Source organism: Manihot esculenta, chromosome 15 (assembly GCF_001659605.2).
Source record: "Manihot esculenta cultivar AM560-2 chromosome 15, M.esculenta_v8, whole genome shotgun sequence".
NCBI lineage: Eukaryota > Viridiplantae > Streptophyta > Magnoliopsida > Malpighiales > Euphorbiaceae > Manihot > Manihot esculenta.
The window spans coordinates 3,592,322-3,613,518 of NC_035175.2; the positions used below are offsets into that span (position 1 = coordinate 3,592,322).

Below are 21,197 nucleotides of genomic sequence, written 5' to 3' on the forward strand. Positions count from 1 at the left end.
ATTTTTAAGAGTACCCAATTGGTATAGCTAGGAGAAAAGTGCTAGGCTTGATTCAATGTTAAAATACACGAATTGAAAGACCATCAAAATTCTCCAATCATTGGAATGCAATTGATCAACTAAAATTTTGTAAAATTAAAGCATCTCCACGAAGAAAGAGTCTAAAGGGAAGCGGAGACCCGCTTTCAACAGCTCGTCGAAAACAATAATAATAAAATTTAAAAATTAAATATGGATTTTAAAAACTTATAATAATAATGGGAGTTAAAATCTAGAAACCAGAAAAGTAAATCTCTTTGAAAAGATTTGATAATTATTTGAACAAATTCATGGGAGATGATGGAGCTGTAGAAATAGAATTAGGTCTTCCAAGTCCAGTGTAGCTGAGCTCGCTTCTGATAGCTCCTTTGGTTAGGATCCATAGCCTGATGTGAAAAAAATCGAATCAGAGATTGGAGCTTTCAATAAAACGTCAAGTCGTCCACCTCTAGAAAATGAATTAACAGAGAAAATAACTTTAAAAAAAATTAAGAAATAATAATTTTATTATTTTAGAAAATTTTGAAGCGCAATTGAAAAAAAATTTAGACTGTATTTAACAATAAATAAAACTACTCATAGTTCATCTGTATTTAAGTATTATTATTTTCTTTGCATGATTTTGAAAATTTGCTATACATATATGAAAATAACAGAGAAATGAATAATATAATCGTAAAATATTATATTATTTTTATATTATTTATAATTTTTTTATATTTTTAAAATTATCTTAGACTTTCTATAAATATAAAATGTTGAGATTATTTATTGTTGTATTTAAATTTAATTTATATCTTTAAAGTAATATTTTTATTCATTTGAGAAAGATACTTTTTAAGGTATATAAAATTTTAAATATTTCAAAATTTTTATTTTTTTCTTTCGTGATATTGATAAATTTGAAAAGTTTTTTGATATTTTACCAATTAAATAATTTATTTAACTAATTTGAATAACCAAAAGTTATAAATTAGCAATATATATATTTTTTTCTTGTATTTACTTTTTACTAAATATTTACCTTAATATTTTCTTATATTTTTTAGACCTAATTTTGCTATGATTTATCCTGAATTGGCTCTCTCTTGCCTTACCTCTTTTAGATCGATATAAAAAGGAGTTTCTTACGATACCAAACCTTCCCATCTTCTTTATCCTAATCTTCCCTAGTAGGGCAAAGAAAGCTTTTTAAGGAATGAGTCACTCTTTTTCGACGTCCTTCCACAATTTTCACAATAGAATTTTTCTACCCATCACAAATCTCATAAACTAATAGGTTAATAAAGGTATATGATACGAGTAAAAAAATAATATAATACTTCAAAATTTTAAAATATAAAATTTCAAATCATGACAAATTAAATTATCATCACTTAATTCAAAATTTACGAGATTAGAACTATATTTTTAAAATATGAAAAAATAAGGAAATAAGTTACACTCTCTTCAACACATAGTGGACGCACAACATAATTTCAGATCGCGTATGGCTAAATTGTATTTAGACCAATTTCATTATTTTAGTATTTTGTGAGATTTATTTTAAATTAATTTGGTCTATATTATAAGTCAAATTCGTGCAGTCATTTTAGGATCCAAGATAATTTAGGAGAATGATCTTTAATATAATCTAGATTTGACTAAATATCCTTTCTATATTGTAATTATACCTTTTTTACAATATAATTAGGGTTTTGAAGGCTATAAAAACACTCTTAAGATAACAGTTACAAATACCAATGAATAAAGATATTTTATGAACATTATTTGGTTTTTCTCCATTATTTAACAACTTATCAAGATTTAACTTTGTAGCGTTCTAATATGGATGTCCTCCATACTTAGTTAACTTATCAAGAATTTCTTGTGGCGTTCTCGAAATTGAAATCGCTTGATTATCTATAATCACATTGGTTGGTTATGGTTGTAGTAGAGCAACTTTCACGGGCTTTTTGCAAAATTAGGGTCAGGACCTTTTTTATTTGCGATTTTGGGGTTGGGGATAAATTATTTGCCATTTTGGGGTTCGGCTGCCACCTGGCAGCCGAAAAGGAGGCCTGGCGCCTCTTTGAGAGGCGCCAGGCCCTGGCGCTTCTTTAAGAAGCGCCAGCAGCAAGCTGGCGCCTCTTAAAGAGGCGCCAGCTACAAGCTAGCGCCTCTTTAAGAGGCGCCAGCCAGCTCCAGCTTCAAGCTGGCGCCTCTTAAAGAGGCGCCAGCTACCCCACCCTCCATATTTATAAAATTAAATATATTATATTAATATTTGAATATATTAGAATTAAGAAATTAATATTGTAGAATTTATATATATTTAAATTTCATAATATTAATAAATGTGTAATTTTGTTATTATGTTTAAATAAAATTAATAATTTGTAAAAGAAAATAAAACTGAATTTAGTAGTAATGTTGTAAGTAAATAAAATTTAAAAAATAATAATGATATTAATAACAATTAAATTTAAGTATACAAAAATTCACAGTAATATTATAAATTATGTCTAATGATGACCATGTAAATGACCACCCGTGCCACAATGTCGTGGTCTCCTCTCATCAGTGCGTCTTGTATTGTATCGACGCCCGTCAAATGATGGCTCCTGTTGAGCTTCTTCTGAATTTCCAACATCATCGTCAGCCATAGATATATTTAAATCAGGAGGTTGAGATCGAGGTCTTGAACTCTCCCCAACAACTGGATCCTGAGTTGGAAAGCCGAAATCCCCCGAATAAGGGGTTGCAGAAAATAACTCAGGAAAATCCGAAGAGAACAAGCTAAGTCGGCTTGAGGGATCATCCAGTGATTGTCGAGGGAATGCTGGAAAAATAGACTCTGATGGAGTATGTGTTTGCGCAGGGGAGAAGAAGTCGAACGACGTGCTAGCCAGGGCTTCCGCTCCAGTCTGATCGTAATTGGGAGGAGTTGGAGTAAATGACTGAAAAGGCATAGAAGAAGGCCCCGGTGTCCATCCTGCATACTGACTCTGAGAAGTGTCTCTATAAGTGGGCATTTGTGAAGATTGGCCCAATTCTGTGTATGAGCCGTATGGATGGAATGCAACTGGTGATGGTATCTGCATTACATCAGGGTTTGGCGTAGGTCGTGGAATCTCCGTCTCCCTTGATGGCCTGGTAGTATGGCGACGATGTCGTGGAGGATTCCTGGAGGAGGAGGGTGCGTCGTCGTGTACATCATCTGGAAGCGGTTGGGAAGGTGGCGCCGGCTGTGGAGGTGGCATATGGGAAATGCGATCGAACAAACGAAGTGCATGAAACATTGAATTGACCGCATTTCCAATTTTGTCTACTGTTGGGTGACGAACTTGACTCGCCCATAAGCGGCAGTTCTCCAGACCATCCTCCTGAAAAATGTATTTATTAAGATTTATATTCCCAAAGTTAAGTAATGTAAATATGTATATAATGAAAACATAAATCATATCGAATCGTCCATTACCACAGCGCCGATTGATGCACCCCTTTGAGACACCCACCGACGTGCAATCATTCTGTACCATTCCATGTACTGTGAATGGTAATGCAATGGCTGAATCAGAGTATTGCTGGAGACAATCCGTCGATGCCTTGATTCCCAGAGCGTAATCCAAGTTTGGTTCTCGGTTATCCAGTTTGTAGCTGAAGAAGTTAATTTAATTGAATGCATATCAGCTGTTTGACGGGGTGGTTGTGGAATGGGCTGAGAAAATCCAAACTGCCTTAGCACCCTGTCAGGTTGATGCCACTCAACAATATGAAAACAAATAAGTGGAACAACTGATCTCCATAGTTCTCTACCCTGTAGACAGTAATCTGGCAAACCGTCCACCACAACATCTGAGTATGGCTCCCATACAAACTGTGTAGATAAGATAATGACAAAGGTTAAAATGATATAATTTGAATTGACATGTAATTTCAAGGTATAGAGTGATGACCTCTTCGGCTTCCATTCGATCAAGTTGGTACCGAATTTGCACAAGCACATGCGTTGTTACTTCAGTAATACTTCTAGCATTACTCCACCTATAGAATTTATAGTTTGAAATTAGAAACAAGATGTTGGACTTGATAGTATAGTAGTACACAATTGAGATCACATACCGACTGCCAATCGGTGTATCTGGAATGGGATTTATCTGGGAGATGGTAGGGGCAATAGTTTTTATTCTGTCCCATGCCCAAATCTGTAAAATATGCAGTGGCCCGCCAATTTGCTGCACTTGTGGTGACGTTGCCCTGCAAAGCTCTTTATAAAGCCAAGCAAGGCAGGCTGAACCCCAGCTATATTGACCACATGTGTTGAAATTAGCGAGCAGTGGCAAAAACATAAGATTTACCCTATGAGCAGACCGATCAACAAATAGGGATCCACCGATTAGTCGTAAAAGGAAAGCCCGAGCATGCCTCTGAATAGTAACATCATCAGCGTACTCTGGAATTTGGTCAAAATTATCTCTCAACCAGGTAAGTGCAACTGTATTTCCTTTCATGACTTCACGTTCTGGGACTAACCCGAGCAAATCTTGACATAGTAATTGCCAAGGCTGTCCCGTACTCCCAGTAACAGCACTACCATCTACAGGCAATCCAGATATCAGTCCCATATCTTGAAGTGTAACAGTACACTCTCCATGGGGTAACATAAAAGTATGTGTTTCTGGTCTCCATCTCTCAACCAATGCTGTTATGAGGTGGTGATCTAAGTTGAAGAAGCCTAATCGAACAGCTCCGTAAAATCCACTAGCACGGAGATAAGGGATAAGCCTCTCATCAATATCATGACTGTGTAATACGGTAGATGATCTTCGGCATGTGATTACACCAGTCTCTTGGGGATCATCCCACACGACTTGGGACCTATGAGATGCTTGCAAATATAACAATGAAGTATCACGTGGTCCTGGGTTGATGAATAATCTACTGTCATTTGAACCCTCCATTCCTGCAAAGGATTATTAGAACTATGAATTACTTATGTCAATTGTTTCTATTGCTAGACATTAAGATGACATAACAGAAATAAAAGAATAATGTGAATTTAGTAGGTAATTATTTTTTGTATAAGGTACAAGTGATGAACACATAAACCGAATAATATATTACTTAGTACGATAAATGCATATGTATATTTCAACAACATTTCGGTAGACAATGTCCCAAATATTTTATAAAATCGCCACAATCATTGTCACTATAATCGGACATGTCACTATAACATCGCCATAATCATAACAAATCAATTTTTTTAGGATAAAATAGGCAATGTCAAAACTATTAATTTTTATTGATAGTACATGTCTTTTTATTATGTCCTGATTGACCACATATGGAGCAATGATTTTTTCCGGGAATATTAACTTTCGCAACCCTCCAATCCATTTCATTTTGGATCCTCGATGACTTTGGTCGCCCTTTTTTCCTAATTCGGTTCTTGTTTGGAATTAGTGGTAATTCCAAATCCGGTGGCCAATAGTCTGAATTACCTAATGGAATGAACATGTTTTCGTAACATTTAATTGACCTTTCCAGAGTGTAATAGCTACCAACGAATTGCTCATAATCAACAGACCTCGACATGCATGCTGCTATGGCATGTGAACATGGGATACGCATCTCTTGAAATTTACCGCAAGTACAGGTCCCTTCTATAAGCTTAACAACTTGTTTTTGACCTGATTTCGCACTTCGGACTTCGACAACCAAATCATCACGATTAAATGTTGTAACACGATGGCCATTTGCTGACTGTGCATTTTTTTGTATAACTTCAACAGCTGACTGGGTGAATTTATAGCCATCTTGTTGCTGTCGAAAAAATTGACTCCTTCTAGTATCGAAGTAATGCGCACACTGATAAAATATTTTTTCCACCATTGCTGTAATAGGCAAAACTCGAAAGCCTTTCAACATTCCATTGACAGACTCAATGGTGTTAGTCGTCATCGATCCATATCGCTTCCCACCATCGTGCGATCGAGTCCACTTCTCCAAAGGAATCTTTACAGCCCATTCAAAGGTCTCTAGATTTACTTCCTTAATTTTGTTCATTGCTTCATAGAATTTCCTCCTTTGATTATGATTAGCTGTTACGTTCAAAACATATTATTGAATATGAATATGTTATATAAAATAAAAATTGTAATTGTTTTACAAAGAATAGTGGGGTGAAGTTTTACCAGCCTTTCGCAAACATTCCTTCATTGTTGCATTCTTGAATTTTGTGTTGTAATTGCTCAAAATGTGCCGTATGCAGTATCGATGATGTCCACTTGGTGGTTGCCACCAATCTTGTTCCATAGCTTTCTTTATTCCAATGTGACGATCAGAAATGACACATAAATGTTCGCGTTCTGTGACATAAGCTCTCAAACAAGACATGAACCATCCCCAATTATCTGAATCCTCCTTCTCGACAATTGCAAAAGCCAATGGAAATATCTGATTATTTCCATCAAGACCTGTTGCACACAATATACACCCACTATATTTTCCGTATAGGAATGTTCCATCAACAAAAATGACTGGTCGACAATGCTTGAATCCTTCAATAGATTGACGATAAGCCCAAAACATGCGATCAAATACACGAGTAGTACGATCCAAACGATCGTTTTCATAATGGGGATCATCTTCAATTACAAATATCGAACCAGGATTGAAGTGACACACTGCATTCATGTACTTACGGAGCCTTCCATAAGATTCATCCCATCCACCAAAAATTTTTCTAATTGCAAATTGTTTTGCCTTCCATGTCTTTGAATATGATGGTTCATATCCAATTTTATCTCTAACTTCTGCCTTAAGTGTTTTTATCTTTATTTGGGGCTGCTCTTCTATCATAGGCAAAATAAATTGACATAGAAATTTATTATCCAATTGAGGATGATCTTTTTCTACCATTGGATTAGAACAAGTGTGGGGCCCATTATACGATACAATTTTCCAAACCTCAGATCCCTCCTTCATTGATGCACGCAAATGCCATTTACAATTATGTTTTTTATTTTTGCATTTAATACTATATGTTCTTCTCTTTGTCTCATCACAGCAAAACTGATGATGTCTACGCAAATGATACATCTTTGCTGCTGCCATGACAGCATCTCTGTTTGGAAAAATCATTCCAACAGAAAACTCCATATTTGGACTCCAAAACATATCAGTCGGTGGTTTTGCATAAGGGTCTACACGCATTAATTCAAAATTTATTTCCGAAAAAGGCGGTGGATGCACAAGTGGTAAAACAGGATTAGAGTATTGAGAAACAACAATATCATCACCCGATAATAATTCGTCATCATCAATCCAACCACTTTCGTACTCATTAATGTCAGAATCAGATAATCTCTCTGAATCAACATATTCATCAACTTCATCCACAACTTCATCCACAACTTCATTAACAATATTGTCAATACTAGTAATGTTTAAACCCTCAGTACAGAACGGACTCGTAGGACATACTATAATTTCATCTTGCTCTTCAGTACTCGGTTGCAAAATATAGTCTGAACTAACTATTGGTTCATCAGTATTAGAAGGACCAGCACCATCATCTTTATGATTTCTATGAATATCCCTAGCGACGTCAACATAAAAAACTATGCTTTCAGATCCTAGTGTACAGACGTAATCAAACATCATCTCTACATCGGCATCGTTCAGCAGCTTAACTAGTTCAAATTTATAATCGTCACCAATAATAATTGGTTTCCTAAATTCAATCTTGCATATAAAGTCATTATGGTATGACAATTTTGTAGCACGAACTATTTTCATAAGCATATCCTCATAAGTCAATCTTCGTTTCATACGGAAGAAATTATGCTGACCACCAACATAGTCATAACCTAATTCGGTTCTAATAATATGACCATCCCAGTGTACAATTCCAAAACTCGGAAAACTCATTTTTGTCAAATCTAGTCTACAGTTCAAACAACACAAAAATATAGTAAGTATTTAATTAACATTATAAATTAAGTGTAATATAATTACTCATACATATTTTTTTTGAATAATACGATCTAATAGCCTTACAGTTCAAATTTTTGTATTCCATGCCATATATCAATTTAAATTTTATATTTAGCACTAAATACATTAAAATTTTATAAAAATATCATTAAAATTACAAAATTACACTATATAAATTATTACAAAAATAAATAATAAATACTGTAACTAACCTTATAATGAAAATTGTCAGGAAATTTGATATCAGTGGAAGAGAGGATAGTGAATATGAGGAATTGGGTAAGGGGTTGAATAATATTTTGATTAAGATTGGAGTTCAAAATCCGGGGGGATTTTATAGAAGCAACCCTGGCGCCGCTTAAAGCAGCGCCAGGGTTGCACGGTCCAACCTGGCGCCACTTTAAGTGGCGCCAAAATGCTCCCGAGGCGTTGACGCCTCGGGAGCTCAACCTGGCGCCACTTTAAGTGGCGCCAGGCCCCCTTTGGCCGACAACCTGGCGCCACTTAAAGTGGCGCCAGGCCCCCTTTGGACGAAAACCTGGCGCCACTTAAAGTGGCGCCAGGCCCCCTTTGGACGAAAACCTGGCGCCACTTAAAGTGGCGCCAGGCCCTTTGGCCTCTCCTCTTCTCTTCATGGCAGAGATTCTCTGCCATGAAGAGAAGTCTCTTCATGGCAGAGATTCTCTGCCATGAAGAGTAGTCTCTTCATGGCAGAGATTCTCTGCCATGAAGAGTAGTCTCTTCATGGCAGAGATTCTCTGCCATGAAGAGAACCTGGCGCTAATATAAGTGGCGCCAGGTACTAAAATAATTTTTTTTTTTTAATTCGTTTATAAATTTTAATTTTTATATTTTTTAATATTTTAATTAATTCAAAAAATACCTAATTTAATACACATACCCATAATTTTTACTACATAATTTAATAATAAATTTTAAAAAGTTGCTACATTCCATATTCTCATTTATATTATTATTTGTTTTTTTTTATATAAAAATTTATTTTCACTTTAAATATAATTTTGTTAACTATTACATTTATAATCTCTTAATATATCATATACAACATTTGATCAAAAATATTTTTATTATATTTATTCTAAATTTTCATTTTATAATTTTTAAAATTAATATTCTTTTAATATTTTTATCAAGACATCATGCTGTTTAGGTGAGGAAATACGTTTGGAAAAATTAAGATGGCATTTATATATATATATATATATATATATATATATATATATACTTTTTTTTTTAAATCAATCTAAATTTTAAAAATTTTATTTTAAATATAAACTATTTTCATATAAAATTAATATCATCTCATATTTAACTATATTAACTGATAAATTTATTTATAAAAAACAATATTTTTAAATTTAATTTTTAATTTTTTAATTTTAAATTAATAGAACATTCAACTTTTTTTTTCTCAATAATTTTCGAAATAACATGGCAGAATTTAATATAATGTCATTTGTAGTTACTTACAATTAATTATAATTATTTAAGACCAATTACTTATTATTTTTTTTCTAAAACCTGTATTTGAAATACTATTAAATAAAAATTATACTAATAAAATTAGAATAATATATTCATATTAAATATATTAAACACAACAATATATACAAGTTAAAATAAAAATAACATATTAAAAATTTAAAATACTAACTAAAGAAATAGAATTTAATTCTATTTCTTTTTACAATTTCCAAATCTGCGTCCTTCAGTTGAACGTTTAGCGGATTTAAATGTTCTTCCCTTCCTTTGTTCCAAATAATCATACATATTCGCTTTATAATTGGTACGTTCACCTCCTCCTGAAATTAATAACACAATAAAAATATTATTAAAAATTTAAATTACATTGTATATTATGTTTAATTAAATACGTACCTCTTAATCTTTTATTCTCTCTTTTACAAAATTCTTTTTGCGAAACAGGAAGACTATATTGCAGACGCATCCAAGGTGCATAATCTAATTTTTCATAAACACGAAAATAATAATTGACTAAATCAGAGTAATTTTTAATTTCGGTTTTTGACCAAATTAAACTTAAAATTTTAAAATAACATAACGGAACAGTTTCAATCAAAACATTAACCATTTCTATATTTCGCATATTATAACCAGAACAAATTATTTCTTGTAAAAAATAATTAAGACATAAAATATATTGAAAAAAATTATTTTCAGAATCTATTCTTAAGTTATATATTTTCTTCCACATTTTTTTCACTCTATTTTTAGCTAATTTACCTCTCAAAACTTTTGGAACAACATAAATATAAGCCATAATTCAAATACAACAGAAAAAAAATAGCACAAGAGAATAAACGAAAATTAAAATAAAATCAGAGAGAAAAGAAAAATTAGAGAGGCAGAAAATGCATAGAGAGGAAGAAAATGCGTGCTGTTAGAGGGGTGGGTGGGCTGGTTTTTATAGGGAATTTTGGGTGGGTTGGCGCCTCTTTAAGAGGCTTTTCGGGAACTGGCAGATTGACTCTAGAGTCTGGCGCTTCTTTAAGAAGCGCCAGACTCATCTCTGGCGCTTCTTTAAGAAGCGCCAGACTCATCTCTGGCGCCTCGGGAAGCTTGGACCGAAGCTTCCCGAGGCACCACCAATCTGGCTGGCGCCTCTTTAAGAGGCGCCAGCTTGCTGCTGGCGCTTCTTAAAGAAGCGCCAGGGCCTGGCGCCTCTTTGAGAGGCGCCAGGCCTCCTTTTCGGCTGCCAGGTGGCAGCCGAACCCCAAAATGGCAAATAATTTATCCCCAACCCCAAAATCGCAAATAAAAAAGGTCCTGACCCTAATTTTGCAAAAAGCCCAACTTTCACTTGATTATCTATGTTTCTAATCGCTCCATTATCTATTTTTCTAATCACATTAATTGGTTAGGAGTGTGGTAGAGCAACATTCACTTGATTATCTATGTTTCTAATCATATTGATTGGTTGGTCAGTGGTGTAATAGAGCAACCTTCTGAAAGATATCATTGTCTTATTTTTTGTCAAGTTGTGTGACAGAATTTTTAATAACAGATTAGTCATGGATTTCGCATTAGTATAAATAAATTATGTAAATAAAAAATTTTAAATTAAATAATAATTTTATAAAAATAAATAATATTACAGTTTACAAAGTTTTTTTTAATATCACTAATATATTAAGTGATACATATATGGAGAATATATATGATAATTGAAATAATTTCAATTAAGCATGTGAAGATGCTAATTTTCATAGCCACCTCATTGGATTAAATATTTGAAAGTTCGCGAAGAAGTTAGAAGCAGAAGTTGAAGAGGAGGGTCCAGGTGCAGCTACCGGCACTGACAAGGCAGGTCCAGGAGCAGCTACGGGCACCCGCGATGATGGTTGCACAAGACTCCGAGCTCCCAAACTAATATGCATATTTGAAAACATCAAAATCATGAAGAAGGCTGAGATGATGAAGCACTTCACAGAGGCCATCATTGAATCTTTATTTTCTTTGGCGAAAGAAAAGACTTTTCAGATTCAATGATGAAATAATAATTTTATTTTTTAATTTTTATAGCTAAATTAATAATGCCTGTGATCGGTTGTTAAAGTAATTTACTTTCATTAGCTAATATTAGTAAAATAACTAATATTAGCATCAGTTATAATTAACTATTCCTAAACATATCAATCTATTTATATATATATATATAATAAATAAAATATCGTTCTATTATAAGCCAATCCCTTTCATTCATAGTTAAACTAAATGTTTGATAAAATATTAAAAATCTAACGAATAGTTAATAGATAAATCTCAAATCAGCTCTAATTTTGAAATAATTTTCTATTCGCTAGTAGTTGTTTTAATTTTATTTTTTAGATCATATTATCCTTTTATAATTTATTAATTATAGTTTTTTAAATTAATAAATTATTTAAAATTATAATACATAATATACAAATAAAAAATACTCTAAATAATAATTAAATTATTTATAAAGTTCATTATTATATAATAAAAATTATATATGTTTAAAAAAATAATTATAATTTAAAATTTTATTTTTAATCATTATATATGTATATAATAAATTAGTACTTTTATATTTATCTCATTAATATAATAATTTATATATGCTATTATTAATTATTTTACATATAATAATAATAATAATAATTAGACATAATTTATCAAATAATTAAAATATATCAATTAAAATCAGCCGTGAACCGCAGTGTTCAGTCAAAGTAAACATGCTCTAAATGTTTTTAAGCTTGATGTGATAATAAAAATCAACATTACTCTTGAAAATATTAGTTAAAATTAGCGGTGCGCAGTACTCGGTTCAAACCGAAAAAATCGACCGAACCGAATTAATTTAAAATTTTGATTCGGTTTTTTATATATTTCGGTTCGGTTCGGTTTTTAATTTCAAAAATTTCAGTGATTTCGGTTCGGTTCAGTTTTGATCAGAAAAAAACTAAAAAAACTGAACCGAACCGATTAGTAATAATAATATGTTTTTTCAATAATATAGAGAAATTAAATTATATTAAAATTAAAATATTTTAATTAAATTTTAAAATACTAAAAAATAAAGTGTAAAAAATAAAAAAATTATTAAAATTCGAAACCGATCAAACCGAATCGAATCGAACCGAATCAGACCGGTTCGGTTCGATTCGGTTTCTGACCAAAATCGGTTCGGTTCGGTTCGGTTTTTATAAACACTAAAATTTCAGTTTTCGGTTTATTCGGTTCGGTTCGATTTTGAACCAAACCGACCGAATGCTCAACCCCTAGTTAAAATGACTTTTTTCAAAGCAATTAAATATATTTGCAAATATCACTTTAAATATTATTTTTAAAAATAAAAAATTAGGATAAAATTTTATTTTTTAAAAATACTAATAAAAAAATATTTAACTGCTTTAATAAAATAAATAACATTTTTCATTCTCATTTTCTAATGATATCAATTTAAATTAAATCTAAAATTCTTCTCTCATAATCTCCAATTCAAAAAACTCATTTGACAAATATATTTAAATAAATTTGGAAAATTTAAGATTCTATTCTCCGATCTCCGATTTAAAAAAAATTTTTTAAAAATATTGTCTCTGATAAATATATTTAAATAAATTTAGAAAATTTAAAATTCTATTATCCGATCTGCTATTTAAAAAAAATCTTTTGAAAATATTCACGGAGACATTAGGACTCTAGAAATAGAATTAGGCTAGTGCCAAAAAGATCAAATTAGACGTTGAAGCCTTCACTGAAACGTCAAGTTGTGAATCTCTAGAGCAATGAATTAACAGAAAAAAATAATTATTTTTATTTTGGAGATGGAAGTGTTGACATATCACATACAAATATGCAAGTCAATAAATTTATATTTATCCAGTAATTTATTTATCTATATAAGTAAAACATAATTTTAAAGGACATGTTCTTGATTATTAATTGGGCCAATCACAAGCCAGTCTGCAATATGGATTTGAGGGGCCTCAACCACGGCCCATAGGCTTACAGTGAACAACACGTTTCTATTGCTTTGCTACATTTTTAATGGAAAAAAATCTCATAATTTCTATTCATTTTATTTAAAAATGATAGCCGAGTTAATATTTTTGAATACCTAATTCTATTAAATTCTAATAAAATAAATTTAAATAATTATAATTAAATTTAAAATAAATTCAAATTAAAAAAAATAACGAGTTGGAATTGAATTTAAATTTTATTTATATATATTCACTGTTGAAACACATTTATAATATATATATATATATATTTTTTATAATAATATTTATAATATTTTTATTAAAAAATTAAATTTAAATATTTTTTTAAAAATAGTAAATTTTTTAAATAAAAATTATTAATAAAAAATATTTATATATAAATTATTAATTAAAATATATAAAATGAATTTAAATTTTATTCGATAATAATAATAAATTTGAGATAAATTTAAATTGTTAAAATTAATTTTTAATTAAATTTAAATATGAGTAGTTTAATTTTTACATATAATCTACTCATTTGTAATTTTAACTTTAATTTTCATTATATATTAAAAAATATAATTTTTTAATTATATTATATTTAATACATTAAAAATTTATTAAAAATAAAATAAAATAAAATAGAATTATAATAACTAATTTAAATATTATATAATTAAAAAAATAATTTTAAGATAATTAAAAATAAATATATAAGACGAAATATTATTTTAAAATTTATGCAATTAGGGAGAAAATATCAACGTCCACTGACCGATTCAATGGCCAATGGCTTTCCTTGTACATGGCGGAAAAGTCCAGCCAAAACTTAAAGTACCTTCTAAGGAGGTTCTACAATAATCTTTTGCCTACGCTTTAAATCACTTCCTCGGAGCTTACCAACCTTCTAAGGAGAATTTTTCATTCTTTTCTTTTTTTTTTTTTTAAAAAAGAAATTTAAATTAAAAAATGAAGAAGTTAATCGAAAAATAATCAGTCCCCCAAGAAGAGAACATTGGAAATGCACCGTTTGAATGACTCTAGATTGCTCCAAGGAAAACATAAGATTGGTTGACAACTGTCCTACCACCTGTAATCTAAACCAAGCATGCAGGTCCTTATTGCTTTACACGTCTGCTTACAACACTCTCATCTTCTCTATATTAGCTTCCTTTCTTCTTCTTATTTTGCGCTGCCAAAACTAACGACTGCAAGCGAAAGATACGTTGGTGCATTGTAAACGGAGCCTTATTTTCTTCTGGGTTGGGATTTTTGAATTAGAGCTAGAGTTGAGGTGAAAGAAAGCAGGATGGCAACTGTTGGCAGGAACTTGGCAGCTCCTCTGTTGTTTCTTAACTTGATCATGTATGTTATTGCCTTGGGCTTTGCTAGTTGGTGTCTTAATAGGTACATCAATGGCCAAACCTACCACCCGAGTAAGCTCAATCTGCCTCTCCCCAAGCCTATTCCTTCATGCTATATGTAAATTTCACGAACTTGGCCTAATAATTATGATAATGTTTTAGGTTTTGGAGGGAATGGAGCGACGGGTTTCTTTCTCACCTTTGCCATATTAGCTTGTGTTGTCGGTATAGTATCCAAGTTCGCAGGTGGCACCCACATCAGGGCCTGGAGGAACGACAGTCTAGCTGCCGCAGGCGCATCTTCATTGGTGGCCTGGGCCATCACTGTCCTAGCTTTTGGGTAGCTATCAATATTCACTGCCATATTATTAATTTCGTACTTTGAAAATGGAGCATCTGTCGTTGTGTTGGTTGATTATTTCGTTATTTTCAGGTTGGCATGCAAGCAAATAAATCTAGGAGGGTACAGAGGTTGGCGACTCAAGGTGGTGGAGGCATTTATAATAATATTAACATTTACCCAACTCTTGTATCTCCTGTTGCTTCATGCTGGGATGTTTAGCAGCAGGTATGGTCCTGGCTATCGGGACACTGAATATGGCGTGGCAACCGGAGGAGAGCCAATGCATAAGGGTGGTGTTACGGTGGCTGGAACTAGAGTTTGAAATGACTATGTTTTAGATGATGTAATACTTATAGAATCATCCAGTGTCAATCTCATCCTTTTGTTTGGGACACTTGAGTTTTGGTTGTGAAAGTACTAAGTTGTGTCATTATATCATAAACATATGCATCTATGGTAACATGCTTCACCGTCTTCAAACAATTGATGTTCAATGATACTTGTTACTTTTGCTCGTGTTTTGATTTGTTCGTTAATATGTGACAATCACGTCCCGGTGCTGTTCCATCGACCAGCACTTGGGACGACTTGCTACTGAATTAACCCATGATGCGAATAGCAGTTCCAATACCAGAGAACACTGCATCACAAAGATTCATGTATTCCTTCTGCAGTTTCCTCGCAAGCCCATTGGTAAACATTGACTTATGCCCTTTCTGTCTCTGCATCTGTGCCCTCTGGATCGGGTACGGTCATCGATGTATTGAAGTCCGCTCGAGGAGAGGAGACTTCCAGTCCGAGCAACCGAGAAGAAGTGAAATTAGTTCCAATCTTACTGCGTTCACCCATTTGTATCTCCGGTATTGGTACGTCGTCAAAATGCAGAGATAGTTTGTCCAATAGGGCTTTCAATAAATGCTCGCAAGATGCTTCAATAAGGGGAACCAAAATTGTCTTTCACCAGCAAATAATTGAGCCCCGTCCCATGAGGAAAAGAAGTGTGAAGGCCTCTTGATGTAAAACTCTAGAAAAGCACACCTTCGCAGGATGACATATAATGTGAAAATAGAATCATCAAACGAAACTAGAAGCTTTAAAACAGACAATAAAAAGAAAATAACATATAGACAATAAAAAGAAAATAACATATAAAAATTGACGATGAAATAACGTTACAACTGCATCCTAGTGGACAGCAGATCGATGCCCATAAAATATTGTTGCAACCAAAAATCAATATTCGGACGCCGGTAAATTTAATAAGGTATAAAGGAGGGAAACATCAGTTCACAACAGTATGCCTAAGCATCATCTATGGCTCTGAGTATCAAGATTACGCCCGTTCTACTGCAAGTATGGAAAAAGGGGCCACATTAATATATGCTAATACAGAACTTCTAACGTGGGGCACCTTCAGTTGAACCTTCATTGATGTAACCTTCCTTCCGACCTTCAAACCCTGGCCGCATGAGCTTTTTCTCTCGCTTTGCAATCCGCCGCATCTTTTTCTGGTGAATTCTATCAGCTATATTCTTTGACCTCGTCTGCTGTTTTTCTGCTTTCATTTTCTGCTGGGTTTCAATCCTCTCATTCCATTTCTCAACATTCTTTTGATGTCTCTTCTTCTCCTTCTTTATGCTCTGTTTCAACAGCTTTGCATCATCATGAATCTTAATGCCGGCAGCTCTGCTTGTTGCAGCTTTCCATGAATGCTTCTTTGCAACAATGTCCCCTTTCTCTGGGTCCTTCTTAGCTTCCTCCAATTTTCTTGCCCTTTCAAGTTCCTTCGACTTTAGAAGTTTCTTTTTCTTCTTCTTTCCAAGCTCTTCTTCGTTCCCAAGTTTAACATGACTAAATTTAAGTTCCTTCGTAGCTTCAGCTATATCCTTCTCCACTTCTTCCACTGAAGTACTCATTGTTGGTTTCTTTTGTTCAGACTCTGATTCCCTCTTGCGTTTCTTTTGCTGAATCCCTTTTGTCTCATTTTTCTTCTTAACTTTGTTTGAGCTACTATTGTTTCGACCACCTCGAAGCTCTTCAATTTTGCGATGAAGTCGTTGCCGGAGTTCCTCATATGTTGCTGATTGATCTTCACCTTCCAGACCGGATATCATTGGATTAATCTCCACCTCTTCTTCATCACTCTCATCATTTGATTTTTCCATGTCCAAATTTTTCATAAGCAAATCTAGGGTAGTTGTGGAAGTCTTCTCTGGGTCTAGCCTCTCTCTCCGTGCTTTCTTGATGTTTTCTCTTGATTCCTTCTTTGCCAAAGCCTTTTCATCCTTGCTAAGGCCTTGGAACCACTTCTTCTCCTTATCATCAGTTGGAAGATAGAACCTAGCCGGGATGAGCTCAATCAACTTGTCAAAGAACAGAGAATTTTCATGGATGAAAGGTTTTAGATCAATATCAAGATTGGGCTCATTGACAAGCTCTTGTGTTTTCCTCTTCATTAGTGCAGAAACTGAAACTGCACAACAACAAAGGACAATCAGAAAAAGAATCAGTCATATCCATTAGGTAATAGCTACTAGTTATGATTCACTTGTGTACTTTCCTAGATACAAGAGCTGAGAAAAAAATTCTGAAGTCAGAAAACATTTTTGGTTTATGGAATAGAATGGCAACCCCCTCTTGAATAGTTATTCTCAACTTTGATTTAAAATACAAATTCCACATACAAGTGAACTTTATCCATTTCATAGTCATGCAACAACAATGACAATCCTTATTTGTCATATTCCGTAAACCAAACAAAGTATACAGTCAAACCATGAAACTGCACAAAATACAAATACAACATTTAAGGGATACAGAAGCAGATCTCCTAAAGAACAGTAAGATATGCCAAAAAAAAAAAAAATTCATAGATGCTAAGACCATCCCAGAATCAGTTATCTATTAAGCCTATAATAATCTTAAAAAAAAAAATTACCTAATATTGTTTCCCACAATTTTAGAAACAGCAGTCAGTTTAATTTAGGAATTTACCTCAATATACGGGGACTCGAATTGGGTAAACTATTGAATCTCTTTCGAATCAGCTTCCTTGAAAAAGAATACTGGATTTGAGGTCGGTGTAGATTCTTCCTGTTCAATCTAAACAGCGACGGTGATAGCTTCAAAGCGGTGAAAACGCAATCGTGAACACCAGGAGGTGGCAGCTTCAAGGTGGTGCGGCAGAAGAACGGGTTAAACTGTTTAGGGTTTGCGAGAGGATATCACCATGCCTCTGCTCTGCTCTGCTCCAAAATTACGTAACAATAGACTAGGGTTAAAGGATATTTGCTTTTTCTGCTAAACGACGTAGTTTAGTATTATATCCTGCAAGATCAATATGGGCCGGTTTAGACCCAAACAATTAACCAAGGGGAAGGCAGGTCTCTGGGCTGGGCTGGACCGAAATTCAGAAATGTCATGCATGTGGAATTAACATAATATATAAAAAAAAATTATAGATTAAACAAAAAACACTTTAAAAATTTTTAAAAACGTATAGAAAAATTACAATTTTATCCTAGAATTTTATCATTAATATGAATTAGTGTCTCAATTTTTAAAATTGAAAATTTTAATTATTTATTCCATGAGTTTTAATTTTATCAAAATATAAGTTCCTTCGTCCACTTAAAAAAAATTTAGTTAGTTAAAAGATAAAATTACATTTTAATCAATTAGAGTTATAATTAGCAAACAAACTCAAAACTCTAATTCGCATTATAAAAATTAATAAATTTAAAATTATTTGATAATATATTTTTTTCGTTTTATAATTTTTATTATTTTTTATTTTAAAATTATTTTTTATATATAATTAATATATAAATTAACCATTATAATTCAAAATTATTGTCCACTAACTGAAGATTATGGTCAACCAAGTCCAACACTTCCCCTGTTGCCATTTGCCTAAGCTTTGCAATAAGCTAATAATGCCTGCGTTTAGTGATATTTCCATCTCCTTGAGAATTCCTGAGAAACGGTGAGAAAGGGAGATGGAGAGAGGATAATTTAGTAATTTAAAAATTTTATCTCTTTTTAGACCAAAACTAACAGAATATTGCTTAAATATAGATGGAGGGACATAAGATTTTTTAACAAAACCATAACTCAGGATGAATAATTGAATCTCTAAAAAATATTTTAAAATTATTTTTTTAAATATTTTATATAAAGGATGAAAATTTAATCAAAATTATTTTAAAATTGTATTTAATTTCTCAAATATATATATGTGAATATCTTTCCATTTAAAATTATTTTAAAACATCAATCGTGTCAACTCAAAAGCTTTAATCAATTAGAGTTATAAGAGTACCTTTCTCATTATCACTGATTTGAAACTAGAATTTTTTAAATTAGGTACTTGGATATTTTCCTAAATAAAATAAAATAAAATACCAATCAGTAGTATAGTTACTGTCGTCCCTATTTTTATTTTATTATCATTAAATTTAAATTCTTTTAAAATAAAAAAATAAATTAAAAGAATTTTAAAAAAAGTTACGTACAATCTAAAATATTCAATTTTATTTTTTTTTCAAATATACATTATGTGATTTTTCTATTTTTTTATTTCATTGTTTTAGAATATGAAAATTGTCATGCATATATAAGTATTATCATACTTTAATTCAGCCATGATAAATTTTGGTGTAACTTATTTTTTGGATTTTGTTGCAATAAAATACAAATGAGGGACAAAAATGAAACTACTCTGAATTTGAGGGACAACTCATAAAAATTATCCCAATATATTTTTTTTAAAAAACTTTGTATATATATCAATATTTATTAATTAATAAACTTTAATTTAAGGGGAAGAAATTATATTAAAAACTTAAATTTTGATGGAGCTAATTTTACATAAAAAAATTACATATTAAAACATAAATTTAATTTAATATTTTGGGAAGTGCAATTAAGAAAATGAAATGCAGAATAGATAAAAAGAAGAATTAATTTGAAGTGGGGGATTAAAGTCTAAATTGAAATCAATTACCACAAAGCAGATCTCATCCCCACTTTCATATACTAACTATTAAAGTGATTGATTGATAGCATTGTTTACCTGTATCGAAAGGTGATGAAAGTGAAATGTCTTCCATTTTTTCCCCTCAATTACAGATTTACAATGTCTTGTTTATTTTAATTTGAATTTTCATACAAACTGAAAAAAAATATTACTCCATATTAAATATATTATAAATATTTATTAATTAAATTATATAAAAAACCTTTAAAAAAGGGTTTGTATTACCCTCCTATTTTATAGAAAATCAAAATGAAAATTTTCTTTGATTTTTCATTTTCTAAATATGGGTGTGATTTTCTTCTTTGAATCTCTTTCCCAAATTTTCTTAATTGAAGAGTTAAAAAGGAAGTCAAAATGGTAGTGATGATTAAAATTCTCACAAAGTGCTCATATAGTGGATTGTAGAATCTAGTTGATAATGGATCTTCCTGACTTTCTTTCCATAACATGTGTGGAGTTTTACTAAATTCTTGCATTGCTTCAACTTTGAATTTCATTTTTATGTTAAGTCGGCAGTTTGATTTAACAACTAAATGCATATTAATATTTAGTATATTATGATTCAGAGTCTTCATTTCTCGGTCTTTTATAGAATGTGATATTTTAATATTCAAAAAATAGAATTTGCAGTGTGTAAGTTTGGTTAGGGAAGATCACCTCCCTTCACTTTTCCTTTTATCTATTTTCGTTTTATCTGTTAGTAACGTATAACTGTCTTTCTATTACAATATCATTTGTTTCTGTCATTTTAGACTGTATGTACGGACGAGTCAGAGCATTCCTCCATGCTAGGCGGCCATTTAATTCTCTCAGCGCACATGCTAATAGGGTTGCGAAGTGATTAGACCGGCTATTCTCTATCATATCATATCACCGGATTGATCCGCCCTGCCTCATGTATCCAGGTTAGGGCCTATAATATTGAGTCG

The 21,197-nt window shown here is 32.0% G+C and overlaps 2 protein-coding genes across 2 annotated transcripts; one reads left to right on the forward strand and one right to left on the reverse strand.

Annotated features, from left to right (window-relative positions):
- Nucleotides 1-14,670: 14,670 nt before the first annotated feature.
- On the forward strand, nucleotides 14,671-15,745 carry LOC110602256 (membrane protein PM19L). Its single transcript, XM_021739730.2, has 3 exons — nucleotides 14,671-14,959; nucleotides 15,050-15,227; nucleotides 15,321-15,745. Exons 1-3 carry the CDS (start codon nucleotides 14,833-14,835, stop codon nucleotides 15,550-15,552), a joined length of 537 nt encoding a protein of 178 aa, XP_021595422.1. The 5' UTR covers nucleotides 14,671-14,832; the 3' UTR covers nucleotides 15,553-15,745.
- Nucleotides 15,746-16,356: 611 nt separating this feature from the next.
- LOC110602255 (ribosomal RNA-processing protein 14) lies at nucleotides 16,357-18,496 on the reverse strand. The gene is made up of 2 exons (XM_021739729.2): nucleotides 18,225-18,496; nucleotides 16,357-17,703 (listed from the first exon to the last, which is right to left on the reverse strand). Exon 2 carries the CDS (start codon nucleotides 17,684-17,686, stop codon nucleotides 16,628-16,630), a length of 1,059 nt encoding a protein of 352 aa, XP_021595421.1. The 5' UTR covers nucleotides 17,687-17,703; nucleotides 18,225-18,496; the 3' UTR covers nucleotides 16,357-16,627.
- Between the last annotated feature and the right edge of the window lie 2,701 nt (nucleotides 18,497-21,197).